We start from the raw sequence: 24067 nt of genomic DNA, 5'->3' as shown, positions 1-24067 counted from the left end.
ATTTCAGTTATAATCCTCGATTTTCATTTACATTACATTACAGAAGACCAAACAGCAAAACAACATTAAAGTAGAATGTCATTTTAAATTGCTCATTTGAATCACTATCGAACAAAACTGCATGCTATTGCACTTTATATGAAGTGCTGTACACACGTTGTCGATCTGATGAAGGCATGAACTTTAGGTGGGCAGTCCCCTGCGCACACATGGGTCCTCACTGCAGTATCAAGGTGTAAGTTACCCTAAAATAGGAGAGATGGGAAGGAAGGAAGAGAGCAGATTAGTCAGTTGAGAGAATGCATTAGCTGAGTGGGATCTGTCCCCAGTCTCTTCCCAGGGAGAGGTGAGGGTGCTCCCTGCTTCTCTGAGGGCAAACAGATCCCAAGACCCACTTAGCTGCACCTAGCCCCACACCCTTCTTCAGCTCCTCCTCCATCAGGATCCTTGCCCCAGTGACTGTTCTCCCTCAGCTGCTCCTCCCATACTCACTGCTCCCTCCCTCAGGGCACAACCCTATGCCCTCATCTCTCCCTTCTGGAGATTGACTCTCACACCCACCCCCGTGTCTGGGGGCTCTGTGCTCCCTCGGTTCACCACGACCACTGGGGACCCCTGTGCTCCACCCTGACTGACCCCTTCCTTGCCTGCCCCACCCCCAGAGGCCTTTGTGCAGCAGAGGAAACTGACGGCTGCAGCTGGAGAACCCTGGTTCCTGGAGAAAGGGACCTGCCTGAGCAATGTTGCACTAAGCGCCCCGCCTGGGGTGTACGCTGCGAGCAGACCCCTCGTGCAAAACCCAGAAGGCAGCAGGTGGCCCCCACCCTCCCTAAATGGCGCCCCTGGCCAAGGCTCCCTGCAATTTCCCCATAGCTGCTTCTGTCAGCCCCATGCCTCTGCAGGCCATGTGCAGTGACGGGGGCAAGGGGTGCACACTGGGGCTGCTTCCCAGTAGGCAGCGCAGGCCACTGGCTGCACGGAGATGGGGGATCACCCTGTAGCCTTCCCTTACCCCTGGACACAGGCTTGGCAGCAAGGCTGAACTCGACAGTGCAAGGGCCAGGCCTGCCCCAGAAATGCACCAGGGCCCTGCCGTTCCACACCGGTCACACCCGACATCCAAACCAACGTGCCCACTCAGGACCACTGCTGGGGAGGGGCGCATAACCCCTCTCATGGTTTCCCTTTGCTTCCCTGTCAGAATCTATTATTCTGTGGGGAAACAAAGAAATCTGCGGGGGACATGAATTCTGCACATGCGCAGTGGTGCAGAATTCTCCCAGGAGTACAATATACATACTTTGATACTGCCAATCGATTGTCATGGGCAGAGTCGACTTCCCTGCCTCATCTCCTGTGCCCCTTTTTTAGGGTAGTACAGCTTTAAGATGGATCAAGTCAAGCAGTATGTAACCCCTTTTTATACCTTTACTTACAAACAGAATCCTTAATGAATAATCCTAAGGTACATCTATACTGCAGCTCCATTTGCTGAGGGTTGTCAGACCAATTTAGTGGTGATGTGAAACTGTTCTCACATCACCATTAAACTAGTCTGACTTCTGGTTTGAATTGATGTGAGATCAGAATCGAGCTCCATATGGATCAGAAAATAATACATAATCTGATGTAGCAGGGCTTCTGGCCTCTACTGTAAATAATAAATTATAGAAAAATAAAATATGCAAACTCTCTAAATTCAGAGGCAATAAACACCCCATTAGGACTGCCAGGCATGCACAAGTTTGTGTTTCCAATGAGTTGAGCCATCCAGCAGCGACTCACTATTCAAGCCTCCTGCACCTCATGTCTTCTCCAAGGTACAATCCCCTCCATTGGGAGATTCTAGCATACATAGCCCTTCCTTTCCCTTTTTCTAGAGCTTAACAGAACCCAGCCAACTCCAACTCAAGCCAAACCACAGCTCAGCCAGCCAGCCCACTCCCATACCCAAAAGGTATACGTGAAGCCTTCCTGGAAAATGACTTGATGTCACCTCTGGAACTCCTACCTGTTGCAGAGACCATCTCTCTGCACACTGGACCAAATTCATGGACAGTAGCTGCACTGACCCTCGTGCAATGGCACTTGGGAGTAAATTTGCTCATTTGGATCTTGGTTCCTTTTTCCCTGCTTGCTCACATACCCCAGGATTTCCCCCTAGGAGCACATGAATCTGCAGCACCCGCCACCCTGGGGCCATCCATCAGGTTCTCAGTAGCCTAGGAATCCTCAACCTTCTGAAGGGACAAGAACAGGAATAACTGAGTGTTATTCTCCAGTAGTGTGTGCATATTCCAGGGGCAGGTCTATTTCTCCAGTACCAGTGAGCGTCTTTTTTTTCCATTTTCCTTCTAAGGATGGGGAATAATTTCCTGTTGCAAATAGCTCCCCGCTCTGTGCCATTAGTAAGGTTTGGCACCAGCCCCATCTGCAAGGCTTTACATTGGCTCGGAGCAAGAGAACGAGGTCTCTTTCAGAGATGGTCACGCCTGCTCCTTACTTTGCCAGAGGGGAGATGCTGTTCAGCAGCATAAAGCGTTTTCCGTCTCTTCACACAGATGGCGCAAGCACCTGGGCCTGGGAACAGTCTGGCTTCTCTCTGCAGCTAATCAGCTGGTGCTGTGACCCCATGAATTCTACCTACCCAATATCTGCCACCCACTGTGTTATCTAGGATTGCCAGTTCTCCAAGGAGAGACCTTCAAGTAACCTTTAGGTGCTGCAAGAAGTGATATCTGTGTTTTAGTCGGTGGTGTTTTCCCTTGCAAGTCAGCACAGAACCAGTTTCCCAGCAAAGCACTGGGCAAGTGAAATGAGGTCTTTTAGAGGAGACTGAAAACCAAGATCCTGAACACTTGTGGTCTAAAGAACCCATGGAGCTTTTTCTAACATAAGGGTGCTAAGTGACTCACCCAAAGTCTCACTGAATTACTGGCAGATCTGGGAAAGGAACCCAGAAGTCTGGATCCCCATCCTTGCTCTCCAGGCTCTGCCCACTACATTGTGCTTCCTTCCTTAACAATTTTTAAATGGGGCTCGACTCAGAAAGTGACGCTCAGAATGACATGGAGAGGTGCCACATTCACTGCATCTCAGCAATTTCAGATGAACCGTGCTCCGTTAATAAATAAGAAGATGGTGGCTTTTTTTCCTCCCAATTGGCAGCTCAGAGAACTCAACCTGGGAGCTGAGTCAAGCTGGGTTCTTTCCCCATCGCAGATCATCACTGTTGATCATTTCTGCAGGCTCAATGATGCCCTTAGAAAAACTTGTGCAAGTCCATTGTCTAAATCCTGTCCCTCCAGCCCTGTCTTCTTAAATAGCTTTGCAAGGATGTAAATGTGTTAGGAGTAGGATAAAGCATGCTAGGCACAAGGAGGAGGTGCAGAATCCAAATCCCTCATCCTTAGCTGCGTTGGCTCTGTGGGGCGCAACTCATTTTTGGCACTGAAGTCGGAAGATCAGCCAGAACGTGGCCAAGGGGAAGAGCTGAATAGAAGGTGCTGGTTTTATGCACACCTCAGCGCAGGGCCTCGCTCTATGATAACGTCACGGCACTGAATGCTTGATCTAAAGCCGGCAGCGCTTAGTTTGAATTTACAGCGCGTAGCGTCTGCGTTGTTCCTCCATCCACGATAACTCCTTTACGCTATGGTGACCAGATGTCCTGATTTTATAGGGACAGTCCTGATTTTTTGGGTCTTTTTCTTATATAGGCCCCTATTACTCCCAACCCCCTGTCCCAATTTTTCACACTTGCTGTTTGGTTACCCTACTTTACACTCGTCTCCTCAACTAGCACCCTATTAAGCTACAAGCCTGCAGTCACTTTCACTTTGGACCCCTGTGCTGTGCTCACTTAGATTGGAAGCTCTTTGGGTTATGTGGGGCTGGAGACTCTACGTGTAACGTACTGCAGCTGGTAACCTTACTACTTTGTCCTCTCTGAAATCATGGCAATGAAGCAAATCCCCAAGTCCTGTGTCTTTAACTAAGCCCCTGGGCTGGGATAATGGGGTTCCATACAAGCCCTTCACCTGAACGGGTTTCACGTGGGCAGCATGGAATGTAAAACTGGAGTTAACTGATAGTCCACACTTAGTTCATGGTGACCGAATGAAGCACCTTGAGCCTTTGCTAAGTATTGGTGAGATTCAGTCGAATTAAGGAGCATCAGTTCACCTATAAAATAAAATGGATCTCGCCTTTGGCAACATGACCTGCCTTGTAGCCACAGAACACCAGTTACGTTTATTACAAGGGATCACGCTATTCTCAGGGCTGTTAGGCAGCCGTCTAATCAGCAGTCTCTGCTTGTCCATATTAAAGGGACAATTTATAAATCACACTTCAATCTGAAAATGTTTTACCTATTACTTTTCCAAGTACTGTAGCATCCAAGTTGCTATAATCTTTCTTTGATCACAATGGTCCTTTCTGGTCTTAAAATCTATTAAGCTGATTGGGTTCTTATATTGCACTGACTACTGGTATCTAAACAGCTTACCACGGTATTAAAGTGAATGCAAAAAGATTTGTCTTTTTCATTCTTACCCCTCCCCCCCCCCCCCCTCCATTCTGTAGGGACTCTTAAAAGGAGATATTTTGTTGGTATTATTACTATAATGAGCCATTCTTAGTACTGGGTTTTACATTTTGTTCTGGAGGTGCTGAGGCTTGTAGTCATTCAGTGGACAAGATGAGAAAAATCATTGTCCTTTCTGTACCACAAAGAGAATATTTATTTAAAAATCTCTCTTATTTTAGTGTGTGTATTTTGTGCTTTGAACAGTACAGTGTGCAGCATGGTCATTGTCATCGTTGCCACATGTCACAAAGTACCCGCTTAGGGCTAGGAGTGGAGCCGTGGCACCCTGCCTCAGTTTCCCTTCTTTGATTCCTCAGTAACTCTCAACAGACTTTCCCGAGTCCAGTGACAACAGCCCTTCTTTTGAACATGACGTTCAAAATAAACACAAAAGAGCCTGAGACCCGGGCCTGAAGCTGGACACAACCCCTGCACCTGGAAGTCTTGGCGGACTTACTTTGCTTTTCTGCACTTCACTTTCCCAATCTACATATTGAGTGATGTGATTCCTGATTAGTTAATGTTTGCAGAGTACTTTGCCGACAGAAATAAACCTTACACTTCCCAGAGCTAACGAATGCCCAGCCGTCACAAATCTTTGGGGCTTTTCTTTCAGAGCCGCTTACCACCTACTGCGGCGCGAAGAACTGCTTTACAAAAAGCATCCGCGGCAAATTAACTCTGCCGATTAGATGCTGCCCTGTGTTTAACTAATGACTCGCATGTCGTTACAATATTAGTGAAAACAAAGGGCCCCTCTGGGGCGAGAATAGCCTCAGAAAAGAACGTCAACAAGCGTGTCATGCAGCAGGCAGACAGAGGCATCAATACAGAGTTGGTGGCAGTGTGAGCTGGAAATGAGACCCAGTCACCAAGTTCCGGCCCCTCCGTAGCTGATCCATGGGGCTGTTTTTTAGTCATTGGTAGAGGATGGGATTCACTTGGCCTGGCCCATTCCAGGGTTAGGCCTGCTCGGATTAGTTGCTGGAGCCAGGGCAAGGAATCAGATTTGGGATTAGAAAAAGAACAAGCAACTACTTAATTCTCAACCAGGCAAGGACACACCCAGCCTGGGGTAGATTTTCAGAAGTGCTCAAGTGATTTAAAAAGAGACTTAGGGGTCCAAATCTCACTGACTTCCAATGAAACTTAGGGATCTGAGTGCCTAAGGCATTTGGAAAATGTTACCCTTAAGACTAGATACACAAAGGGATTTAGGTACCTAATCACCATTTTAAGCACCTAAATCCAAATTTAGATACTCAAAACCCCTGCTCAGCTGCCACCTAGCCCTGTAGGCCCCTCAGTTTCCTTTGGTAGAGTCCCCTAGGCCAGTGGGCATGCACCAAGTCACTTCAGTCCTGACACTGCCTGCAGGATACTCAAACCAGACGTTCCCTTGCCTATCTCAGCCTATGTTTAAGCCAGAGGGCATTCTCCAAAGCCACTGAAGAGCACACCTACTGAATTAGGCCCTGCAAAAACATGTGTTCCCCCTCTGACCAACAGCCCTGCAGGCAGGCTTCTTGCTTCATTTGTGGCAAATTTGCAGTGGGTAGAAATACACATAATATGATGACTCGTCAGCCAGGCGCACAGATGAACCTCTAGTGACTCAATCTCTCAGGAATGGAGTGCTCAGATGACTAGTGGGTTCAAACTTATGGTTCCAAGGAAATGGAGTATTTCAAAGTGGGGACTTAGGCTGTATGTGATCATCAGCAAATGTGGGGATTTTCCCCCCCAAAGATTCATAGATTCCAAGGCCAGAAGGGACCACTGTAATCATTTAGTCTGACCTCCAGCATAACACAGGCCAGAGAACTTTGACAAACCAATTCCTACAGCCGATCTTTTAGAAAAATGTCCAATCTTGATTTAAAAATTGTCAGGGATGGAGAATCCACCGCGACCCTTCGTAAATTGTTCCAGTGGTTAATTACTCTCACTGTTAAAAATGTACGCCTTATTTCCAGCCTGAATTTGTCTAGCTTCAGCTTCCAGCCATTGCACTGTGTTATGCCTTGCTCTGCTAGATTGAAGAGCCCATTATTAAATATTTATTCCCCATGCAGGTAATTATGGACTGTAATCAAATCACCCCTGAACCTTCTCTTTATTAAGCTAAATAAATTGAACTCCTTGAGTCTATCCCTGTAAGGCAGGTTTTCTAATCCTTTAATCATTCTCGTGGCTCTTCACTGAACCCTCTCCAGTGTATTGACATCCTTCTTGAACTGTGGACACCAGAGTTGGACACGGTATTCCAGCAGTGGCCGCACCAATGCCAAATACAGAGGTAAAATAACTTTTCTATTCCTACTCGAGATTCTCCTGTTTATGCACCCAAGGATTGCATTAGCCCTTTTGGCCACAACATCACTTGACAGGCTTGACAAAGCCCTGGCTGGGATGATTTAGTTGGGAATTGGTCCTGCTTTAAGCAGGGGGTTGGACTAGATGACCTCCTGAGGTCCCTTCCAACCCTGGTATTCTATGATTCTGTGATCACACTGGGAGCTCATGATCAGCTGATTATCACCATGACTCCCAAATCTTTTTCAGAGTCACTGTTTTCCAGGTTAGAGTCCCCCATCGTGTAAGTGTGGCTACATTCTTCGTTCTTAGATTTATACATTTACATTTACATTTAGCCATATTAAAACACACATTGTCTGCTTGCACCCAGCTTACCAGGCAATCCAGATTGCTCTGTGTCACTGACCTGTCCTCTTCATTATTTACCACTCCCCCAGTGATTGTGTTATCTGCAAAATTTATCAGTGATGATTTTATGTTTTCGCTAGGTCATTAAGAAAAATGTTAAATAGGGCCATAGGGCCAAGAACCAATCATGCGGGACCCCACTAGAAACACACCCATTGATGATGATTCTCCATAATAGGCCCTACCATTGAGCCAGCTTGTAATCCATTTAATGTGTGCTGGGTTAATTTTAGTTTCTGGGGGGGGGGGGGGTAATCAAAATGTGATGCGCTATCAAGCCAAACACCTTACAGAAGTCCATTGCAACAACACTATTACCTTTTTCAACCAAACTTGTAAATTAATCATAAAAGATATCAAATTAGTTTGACAGGATCTATTTCCCATAAACCCATGTTGATTGTCATTAATTACATTACCCTCCTTTAATTCTTTATTAATCGAGTTCCGTATCAACTGTGCCATTATCTTGGCTGGGATTATTTCAGACCAACAGACCTAGCATTACTCAGGTCATCCCGTTTACCTATTTTAAAGACTGACAACATTAACCTTCTTCCAGTCCTCTGGAACTTCCACGGTGCTCCAAGACATACTAAAAATTATCGTGAATGGTCCAGCTAGCTCCTCGGCCAGTTCTTTTAAAACTCTTAGATGCAAGTTGTCTGGACCTGCCAGCCTCACCAACTCTCCAGAAGGGGAAAACAAGAGGAGGGGAATTAAAAAAAGACCAAGATGAAGATGGCTTGAAGGGCCTCTCCTCCCCTTACACGTGGAGAGTTGTGGTGAGCTAGCTCTGCCATCAATACAGTCCAGAGTGCCCCTAGGGCCTGATAGCAGACTTGCCCTGCTACTCATCACTGTTTGGCAGGGTAAGGGGCAATCAGGTGCTATGGGCCTAGTGTAAGTAGAGCTTTATATACAAAGACCGTGACTTGACATATTGTCAGCCATGGCTGCGCAAGTGTTATTGACACCCTCACTCCCATGTAGTGGAGGAAGCAAGCAGCCTCTGCCATTGCATAATATATAGTTGGATGAACTGTCTTCCACCAGTGCTGCTGTCCATCATGAATGAGGCAACAAGCCAGCCACTAGCTGCCTGTAGTCAAGAGGCAACTTGCCCCAGGGCCAGTTTATTCCATAATTGGCCCCAGGGGGGTTTCAGGCCCCTTCCTCTGAAGCAGCTGGTCCTGGCCAGTATTAGAGCCAGACTATGAACCCCTGGTTGCTATTTATCTGATCCAGTTGCTATTTATCGCCGTTATATGCAGTGGCCACATCATCCTTAGCCTCCACAAGTCCCACACCTAGTACTTTTCCTTACAGAGGCAGGGCACAGACCAAGAGAAACTTTCCCCTGATTTTCTTTGGCTGACCTGGTGTTTTCTATCCAAATGCCCTTTTGTGGCTTATGCTTTTTAAAATTTCTCTCCCTCCTGCCTTAGCTCCCTGACTGATCCTCCGCTTGATTCCATTAAGTGATTCCAGGCCGCGGCTGTGAATCCTCTGCAACGCGGAAAACATTTGATTAACCTACCTTGACTTTTAAGAGCGTGATTACATTTTAATCTTATATTCCCGCGTTGGCATTCCAGACACAGAGTCATTTGAATGTTGATCATTCCGGCTAATGTAATTTTAAGATACAGTAATGAAGAGACGGGCATGATCGTGTAACATTGTTGCCCAATTTAGCGATGACATTTGAGTTTCTTTTGAAATAAGTTTGCCGTCACATTTTTCGCTTACTCCTCGGACTCTTAGATTTGGATCAGTTGCTGAACCCACTGGGACATGGACAATGTGAGGGGAGCGTGCAGCTACCAGGTGCTGATAGTACCTAGATAGGTGCCTAAGGATATCTACTGGCTACATGTCTCGCAATGCCGGCTAACACCTGAAAGCCCAGTACCTAGCATGTGTATAAGTTAGGGAGTGTAGTTTACCACTGAGAGCAAAGGACTTTTGCAGCAGGACTGCTGGGGCCTAGTTCCCACCCTGCCATTGAGAACGCTTGGTGTCACCTCGTGCAAGTCACATGAGGCCATAAAGCACTCAGCGCCGGCTGCTGGGGAATGGCTTCTTCTAGAGAGCTCCGCTCCCATTGGGGTCCTAACTGGAAAGGGTCAGATTCCCAGCAGTGCTTGGCCAACCCCAGGGAGACGCTCACTTGCCCCACTGATAACAAAGGGAGCTGGTGGGCGAAGAGCCCTTCTGAAGAGTCTGGTCTTAGTCCCTCTGGATCTCGGTTTCTCCCAGCTGTGAAACAAGGTTTAGAGATGTGCCTGCCCCGTTGGGCTTGATTATTTTTCTTGAACCACCTGAACGTGAGTCTTAAGTCTCTGGGAATTAAGCCAATGATTCCACTTACCTTGTTTTAAGGGCAGGAGATGGTAACGGGAGGGGGGAAATAAGCGTGGGTCACGGTGACATTGATTCATTTCCCGCTTCTCAATCCTAGCACATGCTCTCCTCCGATGCGAGATCCCCGAGCTTGGCAATGTATTTTACTGCCATTTAAATGTAAAATGCTCCTTTGTGTCATTCCAGGAAAATTGCATAAAATAAGCCTAACCTGTGATAAACTGAGCAGCGAGCATTTTTCCGTCAAACGGCTTGCATGACAGGCTGCTGGGCCCAGCACTCCGGGGCTGTAGCAGCAACGCTTGTGGTGTTGTCTTTACCAGCCTGAGGAAGCAAATCCTGCATGTTTAACGCCTTCCCTCCTCAGGGTTCAGGACACAGCCCCGTCTCTTGGTTGGCATGGCTCGTCCATCAAATGTGTAGCGAGGAGCCCGTCTGTGAGGCCAGGTCCCAGGCTTGCCATTGCATCTGTAAGCTCAGATGCCATGGTGATGGGCATGGTTATAAAAACCTGAATACAGCACAAGAAAATCTTTCCTCCACTGTGAAAGCATTAGACGCTGTGAGCCTTAGTGATCTCAGCAGGCCAGGTCAATTCACGGCTGCAGAGACGCCAAAGATGACGTTAGCCCTGCCCCAAACGGCAGGGACCTTGAGACGTCATCAAGTCCAGCCCCCTGTCCTGAAGCAGGACCAAGTGAACCTAAACCAGTGATCTCCAACCTTTTTACGCCCAAGATCACTTTCTGAATTTAAGGGCAACCCAGGATCTACCCCGTCTCTTCCCCAAGGCCTCGGTCCTTCCCCAAATCCCCTCCCTGTTCACTCCATTCCCCCCTCTCCATCACATCTCTCCCCCAACCTCACTCACTTTCACCGGGCTGGGGTAGGGGTTTGGGGTTTGGGAGGGGCTCTGGGCTGGGGCCAAGGGGTTTGCAGTGTGGGAGGGGGCTCTCAGCTGAGCCTAGGGTGCAGGAGGGGGTGAGGGTGCAAGCTCTGGGAGGGAGTTTGGGTGCAGGAGAGGGCTCTGGGCTGGGGCAGAGTGTTGGGATATAGGAGGGGGTGCGGAGTGCTGGCTCAGGGATGGGTTTGGGGTACAGGAGGGGGTGTGGGGTGCTGGCTCTGGGAGGGAGTTTGGGTGCAGGAGAGGGCTCTGGGCTGGGACAGAGTGTTGGGGTACAGGAGGGGGTGCGGGGTGCTGACTCTGGGAGGGAGCTCAGGGATGGGGGTTGCGTTGGGGGTGCGGCCTCCCGCCAGGCAGCACTTACCTTGGGCGGCTCCCGGTTGGCAACAGAGTGAGGCTAAGGCAGGCTTCCTGCCTGCCCCGGCCCCATGCTGCTCCCGGAAGGAGCCAACACACCTTTGCGGCCCCTGGAGAGGGCAGGGGGCACGTGGCTCCGCACGCGGCTCCTCTCTGCAAGCACTGCCCCCCCATCCCCCATTGGCCACAGCTACCCGTTCCCAGCCAATGGGAGCGGCAGGGGCGGTGCTTGCAGGCAGGAGCAGCGCGCAAAGGGAGACCCCTGCCCCCCACCCGCAGCGCCGCGCTGGCCACTTCCGGGGGCGGCGTAGGGCCGGGGCAGGCAGGGAGCCTGCCTTAGTGGCAACCCTGCTGCACCGCCGGAGATCGCGATCGACTGGGAGATCCTCTAGGATCGACCAGTTGGTGACCACTGACCTAGCCCATCCCTGACAGGTGTCTGTCCAACCTGTTCTTAAAAACCTTCAATGACAGGGATTCCACAACCTGCCTTGGAAGCCTGTCCCAGCCCTTATCTCCCCTTAGGGTTACAAGGTTTTTCCTCCTGTCTAACCTAAATTCCCCTTGCTGCAGTTTAAGCTGATTACAGCTGATCGCCACCGTCTTTATAACAGCCCTTCACGCAGCTGAAGACTGTTATCATGTCCCCCCTCAGTCTCCTTTCCGCAAGACTAAACCTGCCCTGTTTCTTAACCTGTTCTCGGAGGTCAGGGTTTCTAAACCTTTGATCATTTTTGGAGCTTTAAGAGGGAAAGAACCCAACAAGGGCTGGAACACGATATCTTACTATTATTAAGCTCCAGCCGTGTGCAAATAACCAGACACACCACGGGTCAACTCTTCAGCTGGCGTTAAAGTGGTATAATTCAATGGAAGTCAATGGAGCTAAACTGATCTACACTAGTAAAGGGCACGTCCACACACCTCAGCCTTAGGATTCTGCAGGAAAAGAGAATTGTTACTGGTCTCACAGTAGCACCCAGAGGCTTTTGTGCTAGGTGCTGTCCAGGCACATACTAAGAGACCAGCCCTGGAGCACCTACACACTAACTAGAGCAAACAGAGGGAGAAAGGGGGGAGGGATAGCTCAGTGGTTTGAGCGTTGGCCTGCTAAACCCAGGGTTGTGAGTTCAATCCTTGAGGGGGCCATTTGGGGATTTAGTTGGGGATTGATCCTGCTTTGAGCAGGGGGTTGGACTAGATGATCTCCTGAGGTCCCTTCCAACCCTAATAATCTATGATTCTATGAAAGGAAGGGAAGGTTGCCCTACTTTGCAGCTGGACAACAGAGGCAATGAGAGATTAAAGTGACTTGTCCCCCGGAGTCTGAACCCACATCTCCGGAGTACCACTCCAGTGCCTTAACCACCAGGCAAGGCTCAAACTGAACCTGCAGTGGGGAACGCCAAGGCCAGAGCTAGCCTAAGTGAGTGATGGGGGCCTTGTGCCAATTGATGGCACCGGGGTTGTGACACTGACATCAGTGGCACCAGGATTTGGCGCAGGAGGCTTAAGTCTGGGACAGTTAGTTGGGCGAAGTCTGCATTGGGTTTAGTACCAACCCTTTGCCTGCTTCCAGCACCTCTTGCCTTTAGGATCCCAAAGCACGTTACAAACGTTAATGAATTAACTGTCACAAGCCCCCTGGGAGTATCTAGCCTTGTCCCCATGGGGAAGCTGACTCCCAGAGGCCCAGATCCTCAAAGGTACTTAGGCACCAAACTCCAATTGACATCAATGGGAGCTAGGCCCCGAATCGCTTTGAGGAGCTGGGCCGGAGCGACTTGTCTGAAGTGCATCGTTGGCAAACCTCGGACCAGAACGCAGGTTTCATGACGTCCGTTCCCTTGCTCTAACCACTAGGCTGAGGCCCTGCTTCCCTGGCCCTTTTTCTATGTGTCTCCTCATTGGTTCTTGCTAGTGTAAAGGGTCGTGCAAGCCTGGAGGTGTAACGCCGACAGACCCGCCCGGTCGTCGGCCAGCAGGATCGAACCTGGGAAGCTAAATGCATGAGCCTCTACTGCATGAGCTAAAAGCCTCCTGGCCCTTAGCGAAGGCTGTAGCAGACTCATTAATGTCTAAGGGGTCTCGGTGCCACTAGTGGGGACAGAACGCCACACCCAGGAGGTGTGGGGGTTACAGAGGCACCAGCTTGTAGTGGAGATTCTGAAATGTGGCCGTGACCTGGGTCTCTACTAGCACGTCAGCTAATGAGTCAGGAACTTTTCCAGGGTCAAAAGGACCATCCAACCAGCTGCAACTGCCTGGCGTTATTGCTGAGGGGACGAGGAACGGGGGTAACCTGGAAGAGCTTAACACAAATCAGCCCAGTGCTGGCAGACTATGTGAGCGCTACCTAGCCAGGTATCCAGGAGGAGGAGGGGGATGGATGAACGTGGGGGACGGGGACAGATGAAGGCGGCTCGACCATCACCTTGCGACGGCATTTGTTCACTTAACCGTCTCGGCCTACGCCCAGCTGTTTGTCTGTGTATAAGGTCCTGGCTCTGCGTATTTAACATTGTCCTTTGGTGACTGCCCCGCAGTGAGGGCACTGGCCCTGCTGCTTCTCCCAGCTAACAGCGGCAGAGGCCTGTGTTTTGGGAGCAGGAGGAGGTAGGTGCTAGGCTTCGCTCCTCACCTGTAGGTGATTTCTCTACCTCTGTCTCCGCAGTAGCGGTGGGGTGTGGTTTCATTGACGGAAAGGCTCTGAGATCCGGCTAGGCCTGCTACTTGCAAGGGTTAATAATGCCTGCATTCGTGCAGAATATATTCCCTCGGTGGTTTTGCTCAGCATGCCAGGAATCCCAAGTTAGCGTGTCCTCTGAGCCTTTTCTATGGCTTTCTTTGTTTAACAGCTGTCTTTCTAAGGCTCTTCCAGAGCAGGGCTTGTCCGCTTGGCTGATGAATAGCACTGCAGGTGATGTAGCCCTACCAGGATTTCGCTTTGGGGTAATTGCTCCGTTTGCAACAGTAAATGGGGGGGGACGGGTCTAAGGATGATGTACGTTTGCGCTCAGCCTGCCCTTGCCCTAGCAAAAGGATGGGGGTGGGGGAGAGCCACAAAGGGATGTGGGTGCTGCAATGCTGAGTGTGGCAGCACTTAACTTGCAGGTGCCCTGCCGCCCAGTGGAAAGCACGGCCCCCAAGGAGGCGCCCCGGCGCCCTCTAGAATGCACGGGAGGAGTTTAGGCCCCTGGGAATTGGGTCGCTGAGCGGGGAGCCGCGTTAGGTAGCCAGTAGGACACACCGAGGAGTTGGGAGGGAAGGGGGTGCAAGCACCTACATGGCTGACCCAGTTGGCGTGCCTGGCTGACAGGCAAGCGCAAACCCTCTCCTGGAGTTAGGCTCCTACACCTCGTCAGCCCTGTACATAGCCCAGAACACTTGAAACCTTCTCTCTCTCCTCCTTCTACTCACTACCTCTCTCACACTAGCCCTGTGCCCCTGGCTGTCCTTTCTACAGGGGCCTGCACTGGTTCTCCTGCTGCAGGGTCTGACAGGGATCGGGTCTGAGAGCGGTCCTATGGGGTCGGGCTCCACTGGCATGCTGGGCATTCCCCCCCTCCCCCCCGTAGTTTTAAAATCCCATTGTGAGGCCTCAGGGGCTTCTGCTCCAACTCGTTAGCTGTGGGGTGGCAGCAGCAGTTGAAAATGCCAACTGTGGGAAACGTAGGCACCTAGGGGAGTTAGGCACCTCCCGGCTTAGATGGTGCCTGAGCTCCTGCATTGAAAACGTCAGTGGTGCCTACGTGGTGGACTTAGGCATCTGCCTGCTTGTTTGGGTGCCTAAATCCCTTGAAACATCCAGCCCCAGGCTCCAGCAGGATTTCACCAGAATTCATCCCAAAATGCCTCCTCCCACCTCTCTTGCAGGAGGGGCTCGCCGCTGGCTCACAATCCGACCCGGTGCTCAGTGGCGCCCGATGCTGATCGCTGCCTCCAGCTGTATGTGTCACAGGGCCCAGGCCAACACAGCTCCTCCTTCTCTGCTGGGGAACGCTTCCTTCCTCCCCCCTGTACAGACAGCCAGACACCCATGTCCTTTATACCGACCCCTCCTGCAACTACCGACCCTTCCCTCCAGCCATCTGCCCTAGCTTCTCCCCACTGGCCCTTCCTCCCTGCAGCCACCCTTCCCTCTACCTCTCCCAATTTCCTGTCCCTGTTTCTTTCCATTTCCCCTGCCCCTCAATAACCCCTTCCTCCTCTTTGTCCCCCTTCTCCCCCCACACCCTGCTCCTCTATAACCCCCACACACACACGCTCAGCCATAACCTTTTCCACTGTCCTGCATACACCCCACCAGACCCAGATGTGCCCAGCAAAATACAACAGTCATTTTGGTGCCACTCGGTTGCTTACTGTGTCGTTAGCACTTTGGGGCCCCCTCCCCCTTCGTTAGACTCTGACAATGACCTCTAATAATTGCCTCTAAAGGATGAGAAGTGGCTGCCGCGCTGCTCCACCGGGGTCATTGGGCGCTCTCCGAGGGGGGCTGCTGACGCGCTCATTAGGCAGATGATTCCCCTCTGCATGTTAATTTCACGTTGCTAAGGTCACCCTCTGCTGGAGCCTGCCCTGGGCCCGTCCCCACCGGGATCCACACCACAGGAATTGCCTGGCTCTGGGGCTTGTGTTGCTAGGAAGAGGACCGGGGACAAAAACAATGGGAACAATAATACAGCTAAACCGGGTCTTGTTTCCTCCACTGCGAACAACAAAACAAAAACCGACTGCCAAGAAAAGGCCAGTTTGGCTGGGAATGTAACTAGTTAATGTAATTAGTGGCGGTGGGGCTCTTACAGCTACTGGGCCTTTGCTTCTCGCCCATCAGGGCTTCATTGGGACCACTCCTGATTTACCCTGGTGAGAGGAGAATCTGGTCCATTACCTCCAAGAGGTAAGCGCATCAGGGAATGGTGCATAAGAACATAGGAACAGCCATACCGGGTCAGACCAAAGGTTCATTTAGCCCAGTATCCTGTCTTCTGACAGTGGCCAATGGCAGGTGCCCCAGAGGGAATGAACAGAACAGGTAATCATCAAGTGATCCATCCCCTGTCTCCCACTCCCAGCAGGAATAGATCCAAGGAGAGGAGCAACCCCCTGCAGGAAGGAGGCAAGCAGGACCAGCCTTCAGATGAAAGGGACTATGGACAGAGTGGCCTTTGAGGCAGAAGCAGACCTAGTTTATAAAGACTAGAGCATCCAGTCAGGCAACAGGCCTGAGTTTAAAGTGACCACTGGCAGAGTGAGCAAATATCAGAACTGGAAGGCTCAGTGAGCAGTTCGTGAGTGACCTGCAGGCAGGCATGCGTTTGCCGAACAATGTTAACTGGACAGCTGCAAAGAGCAACCAAATCCGTACGCGCCACCGTCTGTGGACGGGCAGTTAGTGAAGGGAAACAAGGACCATGGCCACCAAAGAAATGGCTCCTCATAGGTGGTTCAGCGTAACTACCCAACTTAGGATGTGCACAGAGCCCAGGATTAGTTCCCCTCTTTTAATGGAAGGTGCTGGGGATTTTTAACAATTCTAGGGACCTGGATCTTAGCTTTCTGTTTTGTCTGGCTAAAAGCACCGCCGCGCGCCCTGCTGGAGCATTGGTTTCATAACGGTTCAGATCACACATCTTGGGCTACATCCCCAGCACCCTTTCCTGCAGCACTAGCTGGTCCCTGGAGATTAAGGGGGGTCTGTCTGCACTGCAGAGTATGCTTGGGCTCTGAGCCCACACCTCCCCTTCCATGCACACACAAATCAGTCTGACTTGGGTCACCAAGCACTCGGTACCTAGGGTCTAGGACCCTGCTAGGGGGATGGGTCTGAGTCAGAGTCCTGCTGGGACTCAAGGTCCAAGCCCGGTCATTTTGCAGGTCACATTGCAGACCCGAGTCAGAAGGCCTGCATAGTGCAGTAAGGATGCAGTAAGGGATAGCTCAGTGGTTTGAGCATTGGCCTGCTAAACCCAGGGTTGTAAGTTCAATCCTTGAGGGGGCCACTCAGGAATCTGGGGCAAAATCAGTACTTGGTCCTGCTAGTGAAGGCAGGGGGCTGGACTCGATGACCTTTCAAGGTCCCTTCCAGCTCTAAGAGATAGGATATCTCCATTATTAGAAAACATGGCTGAGAGTCCCAGGGGCCCAGGTTTATAATGCAGTGTGGATGCTCAAGCATAGGAGGCAACAAGCCTGGGCCCTACAGAGCCAGAGGTGCAGTGCACTGCAGACCCTCACTTGGTTCAACTGTGTAGGCTCTGATGGTACAGTCCCAACACTCTAGCAGGAGTAGTGCTGCTCCTAGTCTAGCAGCAGAGGGGAGCGATGGAAAAGAGGTGCAAAACTGGGAAGAGGGCTGGCTACTCACCTGTTGCCTGCTGTAGTACCTGAGAGCCTTCTAGTGGTGCCTCAAGTGAGGTGATTGACATCTGTCACCTGCGGTTCATCCTCTCCCCAGGGCAAGAATTACACATGCAGGGGTAAGTTTTTCCTTTGCTGAGGGTTTAGTTTATTTAAGATCAAAACCCCTTTGCAGTCATTCCGCTACAGAAAACAGCCACACTGCAGCTGTCGGTCACCTGTTCAATGTTGCAAGCTCTTTGGGACGATGTCTCCGTGTGCATTTGTAGACCACCCGCTATAACCCAGAGGTGCCACCCCAATAGAGGTGCTGGGTGATGTAGCAGCTCCACTGGATGATCAGGAGATTCAGTTAGCTCCACCTCCGCCTCGCCAGGAATGTGTCACAGGTCCAAAGGCTTGGAATCTCAGGCTGCCAGGGAACCAGCCTGCAGGCCGCTAAAAACAAATCTGTGTGCTGCAGAAGTCAGGGCCAAAAACCACTTGGCATGACTCACTCAGCAGATGGAGCTGGGTCGTGGAGGAGTGACATGCAGCTAATGCTCCGGAGTCAGCCTTGCTGCCTTCTTCATGAAACACCAAACCTTGACTCTTGTGTTAGCATTGAAAGCGTTTTAAAGCTCTGTCAGTTCCTTGGAGCAGTGGCTCTCAACCTTTCCAGATGACTGTACCCCTTTCAGGAGTTTGATTTGTCTTGCGCACCCCAAGTTTCACCTCACTTAAAAACTACTTGCTTCCAAAATCAGACATAAAAATACAAACGTGTCCCTCCCAGCACACTAGCACTGAAGACGTTCTCATTTTGACCATAGAATTAATGAATTGGAATATAAATATTATACTGACATTTCAGGGTGATACGTGAGCCTGTTTTTCGTTTCTGAGACGTGTCTGAAGCCCAAGCGACAGGACTGAAGCCCGAGCACCAGGGACGATGCATGTAGCGTAGTTTTGCGGGCATGGAGCCCTGGGGAAATTGCCCTGCTTGCCAGTCCCGATGCCAGCTTGCAATCCCCTTAAACCTGTCACATGACCTCCCTCTTGGGGCTGCAACCCCCAGGTTGAGCAACCCAGATCCACATGAGTTGAGTACCTCCTGGAAGATCTTTGTGTATCCCCAGGGGTACGTGTACCCCTGGTCGAGAACCACTGCCTTGGCGAATGCTACTGGTGTGTGTGTGTGTGTGAGAGAGCCTCAGCTGGTGTGAACTGGCCAGTGGAGGCTTTGACGCACAGAATCAGGTGTTGGATCCACTCCATGCAATGTAAACGCTGCACGCTTTCCGACCAATCAGGAAGCGGAAGAACACAGGCTGGTGCGTAGTAGAATACATGTAATAGCATTTAAACCGTACGTGGCGCGTTTCACTTGTAGCGTTCCACAAGCTTTACAAAGAGGGGGAGACACTGTTGTCTGTTTCAAAGGCAGGGAAACTGAGGCACAGCGCTATCACAGCAAGTTATGGACAGAGTTGGAAATAAAGCTAGTTTTCCTGATGCCCCACTTCAGGCTTTACCTGCTGGATCATATGGCCTCCCCTCAGCCATACTCAGAGCCCTTTGCAGTCCTGAACGAGCTCATCACAGCAAACCTCTGAGATAGAGCCATAAAGGGCAAGGAAGGAGATAGAAGCAGGGAGTGGGGTTAGACAGCACAGCAGGTTGCTAGACAGCCTAGGAATGGGTCTCGCTGAGGACCTGCTTGTCTGAGTGTTCATCCTAGTCTTAGGTATTCATGCACTCCCCACCCCCGTACGGAGTGTCTCACAATCGTTAATGCATTTATCTACATAGCACCATTGTGCGGTGGGGCCGGGCTTTTCGCCCTGTTGTACAGATGGGGCGCTGCGATACAGGGCGAGACTAAGGCTTAACTTTCTAAAAGTATTTAGGTGTTGTTGCACTCAACATTGCAACAGCGCACCCTGATTTAGATGCATCATTTTGTAAAAGGGATTTAGGCACTTAGGCACCAAAATCCTATTGGTGGTCAGTGTTGACATTCATGTAAAAACCCAAACCTCAGTGACTGGCCAAAGTGACATGGGAAGTTTGTGGAAGAGGAGGGTATTGAACTCAGAGCTCTTCAGTTGTGGGGGAGGGCCCCTAACCACCGGCCCCTCCATTCTCAGTATAATGGGCCTGAGGGGGAGGCGGGGGGGGGGGGCGAGGTAAAGCTCAGCGCTAATGCAGTGCTTGCAGATGGCTGCCCATGGGGTGGGCAGAATGCCCTGGCTGGGTGGGCGGATGAGTGCCAGTGTGTGAGGAAGGGGGGAGGGAATGCTGTGCCAGGGGTTATTGGGACGGTGGCGTGGGTGGGGCCAGGAGAAGGTGCGTCTCCGACGGTGCCCAGATGTCCTTCATCACCCAACAAGGTATCTAGCCCCCCCCGCCACCCAGCCCCCGCCCCCCTTGATCATGGATAAAGCAGGGGATGAATGTGTGAGAACAGTATGAGCTACCGGCTAAGCCAGCCAAGCGTGGGTGGCTGCTGGCTTTGGTGTTGAGTGACGGCGACTGACTTCAGAGGGGCCACGCCATCAGCGGCTGGCTCACCCCCTGCAAGCAGAAAGAGGGGAGGGGCTGAACAGGGCTTGGCGAGAGGCTGCAATGTGGAGGCGAATGGCGGGGGGAGGGCCCGAGAACCAACGTAAGTCAACAGACGTGCTTCTTTCCTAGGCAGAGCTGAACCTCAGCACTGTGGCTAGGGCCCCTCTATTACAGTAGGACCCAGCGGGCACGGCCACGCTCAGGGCCCCATTGCAGTGGGTAATGTAGAGCTACAGCGTGACAGCCAGCATGTGCCCCAAAGACCTTCCAGCCTAAGCGTGGGTTGCTCTCATTGGACAGCTGGGAACAGAGGCGCAGAGCTGCAAAATGAACCAAGAGACTCCCCATATTTTCTATACTTTATCTACACAAGGTCTTCTACACCTTATCTATACAAGGTCACAATAACTTCTCACACGGTTCTTTCTTACCCGCCTTACACAATCCTCGCTTCTACAAATTTCGCGTTATCAGGGTTACAGTTAGCCTGACTCTTGCTAACAAACTGTCATGCATTGCAGTTCTTTTCTGACAGTTCTTTTTCTGCTTCCACACCTATTTCTTGTATTATGGGAACAAGTAAATAACTTTTCCTTATTTACTTTCTCTACATCACTCATGATTTTATATACCTCTATCATGTCCCCCCTCAGTCTCCTCTTTTCCAAGCTGAAAAGTCCTAGCCTCTTTAATCTCTCCTCATATGGGACCCATTCCAAACCCCTATAGTCACACTGTTCGCCATCTTAAACTGGCCTCTTTATCAAATCTGCCTTTAAAAGCCTCACAATCCCTTCATAAGATCCCCCAGACTGGCCCTACTCAGCTTTCAACTGTACTAATCATGCCGCCAGGGCTAGATGGTTCCGTCACCATGCAAAGTCCACACAACCGGCTCCAACTCATAACCAAGCGGGACCCAGGATTGGCCCTGCTGCACTCGCCAAACCAGTCCCCTAGGAAGGAGCCAGTGCATCAGCTGCTCATGGGCTGCTCTGTAAAAAGAGCAGGAATCTATTTTACACACATATACATAGCCCGGAGCAGCCCACAGCTGACATGCGGAGAAAGGGCTTCTGTCGTTGTCTCTACTGGTCACAGCCTGGGTCGGACCAAGGTGCAGGCCAGGAGTTCCCCTCCCTCAGAGGCCAGGCCCGCTTCCGACCTCAGCCCAGAGCACTGAGGTAGCTAGGTCTCAACATTGCAGCGATCACCATGGTAGCTGCATCCTCACACACAGGAGAGCGAGGAATGTAACGACATCATTCAAGCTGCTCCAGGCTTGTCGTCTCTGCAATGTGCTTGGCTGAGCTGGACCGGTCCCCAGTCTCGCCACACGCCGTATGACTGTAGCGTATTGTTGGGAGCGTTGGCTAGAATTCCACACGCCCAGTGAAAGTCAGACTTGTCCGCTGTAGTAGTTAACCAAGTTTTTGTGCGTCTGTCCCTGGGTGGCTAGTGATTTATTTATGAATCTCCTGGGGTTTGAAGCTGGCGGATAAGAATATATTTATTACGAGCATCCCCTATTATTAAGATTGCCCAACACTTCCCATGGGAAGACCCTGTTTTCAGTTGCTTAGAACTTTGCCAAACTTTTACTGTTTGGGCTGAAACTTTCCATGCTCCATGTCTGCCAGGCTTCCCACTTCAGGCATCTGAACTGAAAGCAAGGGGACTGTCTGGCCGGTGCCCACGGTGCTCTCTCTGCTGGGCCCAGGCACTGTGGAGGAGGAAGCTGTCTGATTCCAATGCAGAGGGACCAGGAGCCAAACCTGCATGGGGAGAGAGAAGCCTCATGAGAACCACAGCTGGAGAACGGGATTGGCGGTTGACAGGGAGGAGGACATGGGAAGCCGGGGAGCTGAGGAGGGGAGGGAAACTAGGACTGATGGCTGGAAAAGGAGACTGGGAGCGGGACAGGAAGCCAGTGGTAGGGAAGAGACATGACTGGGGCAGAGACAAGTTGGAGGGGATGGGAACCTTAATTTTGGCATTTCCTAACTTTGGCGTGCTTGACTTTGCAACATTAATGTCCTCAACATTGTGTGTAATTATATAGCTATAGACACAAAGAGCAAGCAAGCAATAATGCAAACCATAGCAAAATGTACACATGAGGAGAGGGCCGACTAGACATGGAATTGCAATATGGAGGCTGTGGTCTCTCTAATTCAGTATCCTCTTTCCCACAGTGGCCGGTAGCAGAACAATACATTATTTGGGGCTGGGAAGTTACTCAGCCTTTAGTGATAGTGGCCAGAACACAAACTATTAAGTGCCTTATTCATATAAGTCAATGGTAGTTTTTCCTGACTAATGATTTGGGAATTTACCCCAGAGAGGTAATTGCTGTGGCTTCTCCCTCCTCGCCTTGCTACAACTAAACCAGCAGGCAGAAACAAAAGGCACACATCTTGGTGCAGTGTGGTAAATGTTCCCTGCACAGCGGAAAAGCTGCAGGAGAACAGTCCGGTCTGGTAGTTAAGCGCACTGGAATGGGACTCAGGCAAGCTGGGTCCTAGTCCTGACTCTGTTGTGTGTCTGTTTCTTTCTTTCTTGTTTATTTGGCTTGTAACCTCTTGGATGCAGGGCCTGTCTCTCACTATGTTTGTACTGCACCTAGCACAATGGAGCCCCAGTCTAGCAATCATTAATATAAGCTCGCGCGAGCTAGCATTGTTAGATAAAAGGGACAGCTTCATGCCAGGGTTAACGTCATGTGGCTCAAGTTTAACCTCAATTGTGGATGCCTTTGATAGTCACCTAACTATTTATACAGCACCAGTGGTGTGGCAGGGGCTTTGGAGGCAGGTGTGACAGCAATGGGCCTGATTCTCCACTGCCTTGCACCTTGCGCCAGCCTTTACACCTGTGCAATAGGAGGGCAAAGTGTTGGCGTTGAGCCCTCGCTGGGCACAGGGGTGAACGGCTGTGCATGGTGAAGCTGGTGAATCAAACCCAGAGAGCCTGATTCTGAGCTTGCATGAGTGGCACTCAGAAGCAGCCTCACACTGGCGAACCAGCCTGGAAGCGCTCACAAAGTGAAGACCCAGTCTGAGTTACGTGGGCGAGGCTTACTCACCTGAGTAAGGGGCAGCAGGACTAAGCCCTCAATAAGCAGAACCCATAAACGACTCCAGCAAGCACATCCCAAAACACTTTTTATATCTGGAGCCTCAACTGCCCTCTGCTTCTGCTGTCTGCCCCCAGGTTTCTAGACGGGGTCAGCACAGGATTGCCCCAAGTGGTGCAACCCAAGGAGGAAAAGGCCTTTTACCCTTAGGAGTCAATAAGCTGTGTGAGCTGGATGCTCAGCTGATGTAAATCGACACAGGCCCGACGATTTCAGTTACACCGGTTGTAGATTTGGCCCCACGTGCCAAACCGGAGGAAATGGCTGGGTCTAGTTCTCCTTGTGCATCACAGGAGGCTCCATTGACATCAGTGAAGTCACTCTGGACTGGCACAGGGCTGAGTGAGATCAGAATCAGACCCAGGCCCCCAACCCCCCCCCCCCCCCCAGCTAACCCTTCCCCCCCCCCCAACGTGTCTACAGTTTTCCTGCTGGGATTTCGCATTGGGCTGGAAGGAAGAATTATTCATCAGCACCCAGCTAAGGCTCAGAGGAGCTGTTGAGCCCGGGCTGGCTGTTTGTGCCTCTGCACTGAATCACCTCAATTACAGGATTTGCTTTGAGTCTAGTTTGGAAAAGATTTTAAAAAAAAAAAAGCCCCCTCCCCCTGGCAGTGGTGACAAAGGCCAAGAAAGGCGTTACGTCGGCACCGGGAGGGGTATAAGTAGGCAGCTGGTCCAGAAAGGAGCCAGATGCAAACAGGAGGCTGGAAAGCAAACAAAGCTTCTCTCTGTGCGTGTGAGAGCCTGGCAGCCCCCTTCAAGATGCCCAAAACCTCTCTTCCACTCCACTTCCTCTGTCTTCTCGCCATGTCTTCAGCCTGCTACATCCAGAACTGCCCTCGAGGAGGAAAAAGAGCCTTGCCCGACACAGAGATCAGACAGGTACGAGAGGGGCTGCTTGCAATGTGCGTGGGGCGGGAGCTAATTCCTCATGGTGTGGTGAACTGTGTTCCCAGACAAAGTGTGTGTGTGTGTGTGTGCGCGAGAGAGAGAGCGAGATTGTACTTCAATACTCTGGGCACAAGGGACTGTCTTCCAGTCCTGGGTGTGTGACATTGTACTTCAATTCT

The 24067-nt window shown here is 50.9% G+C and overlaps 1 protein-coding gene across 1 annotated transcript in view; it reads left to right on the top strand.

Annotated features, from left to right (window-relative positions):
- Positions 1-23713: 23713 nt before the first annotated feature.
- LOC112102469 (vasotocin-neurophysin VT-like) overlaps positions 23714-24067 on the top strand; it is a 6397-nt gene continuing 6043 nt past the window's right edge. Inside the window, exon 1 of the mRNA XM_024193788.1 lies at positions 23714-23879. Within this exon, the coding sequence (XP_024049556.1) occupies positions 23760-23879 (120 nt within the window). The 5' untranslated portion in view covers positions 23714-23759. The remainder of the gene's footprint in view (positions 23880-24067) is intronic.

This window comes from Terrapene carolina, unplaced genomic scaffold, assembly GCF_002925995.2.
Source record: "Terrapene carolina triunguis isolate 2854851 unplaced genomic scaffold, T_m_triunguis-2.0 Scaffold66, whole genome shotgun sequence".
NCBI lineage: Eukaryota > Metazoa > Chordata > Testudines > Emydidae > Terrapene > Terrapene triunguis.
Note: the sequence above shows the minus strand (reverse complement) of the source record. Positions and strands in the feature narration are given on the sequence as shown.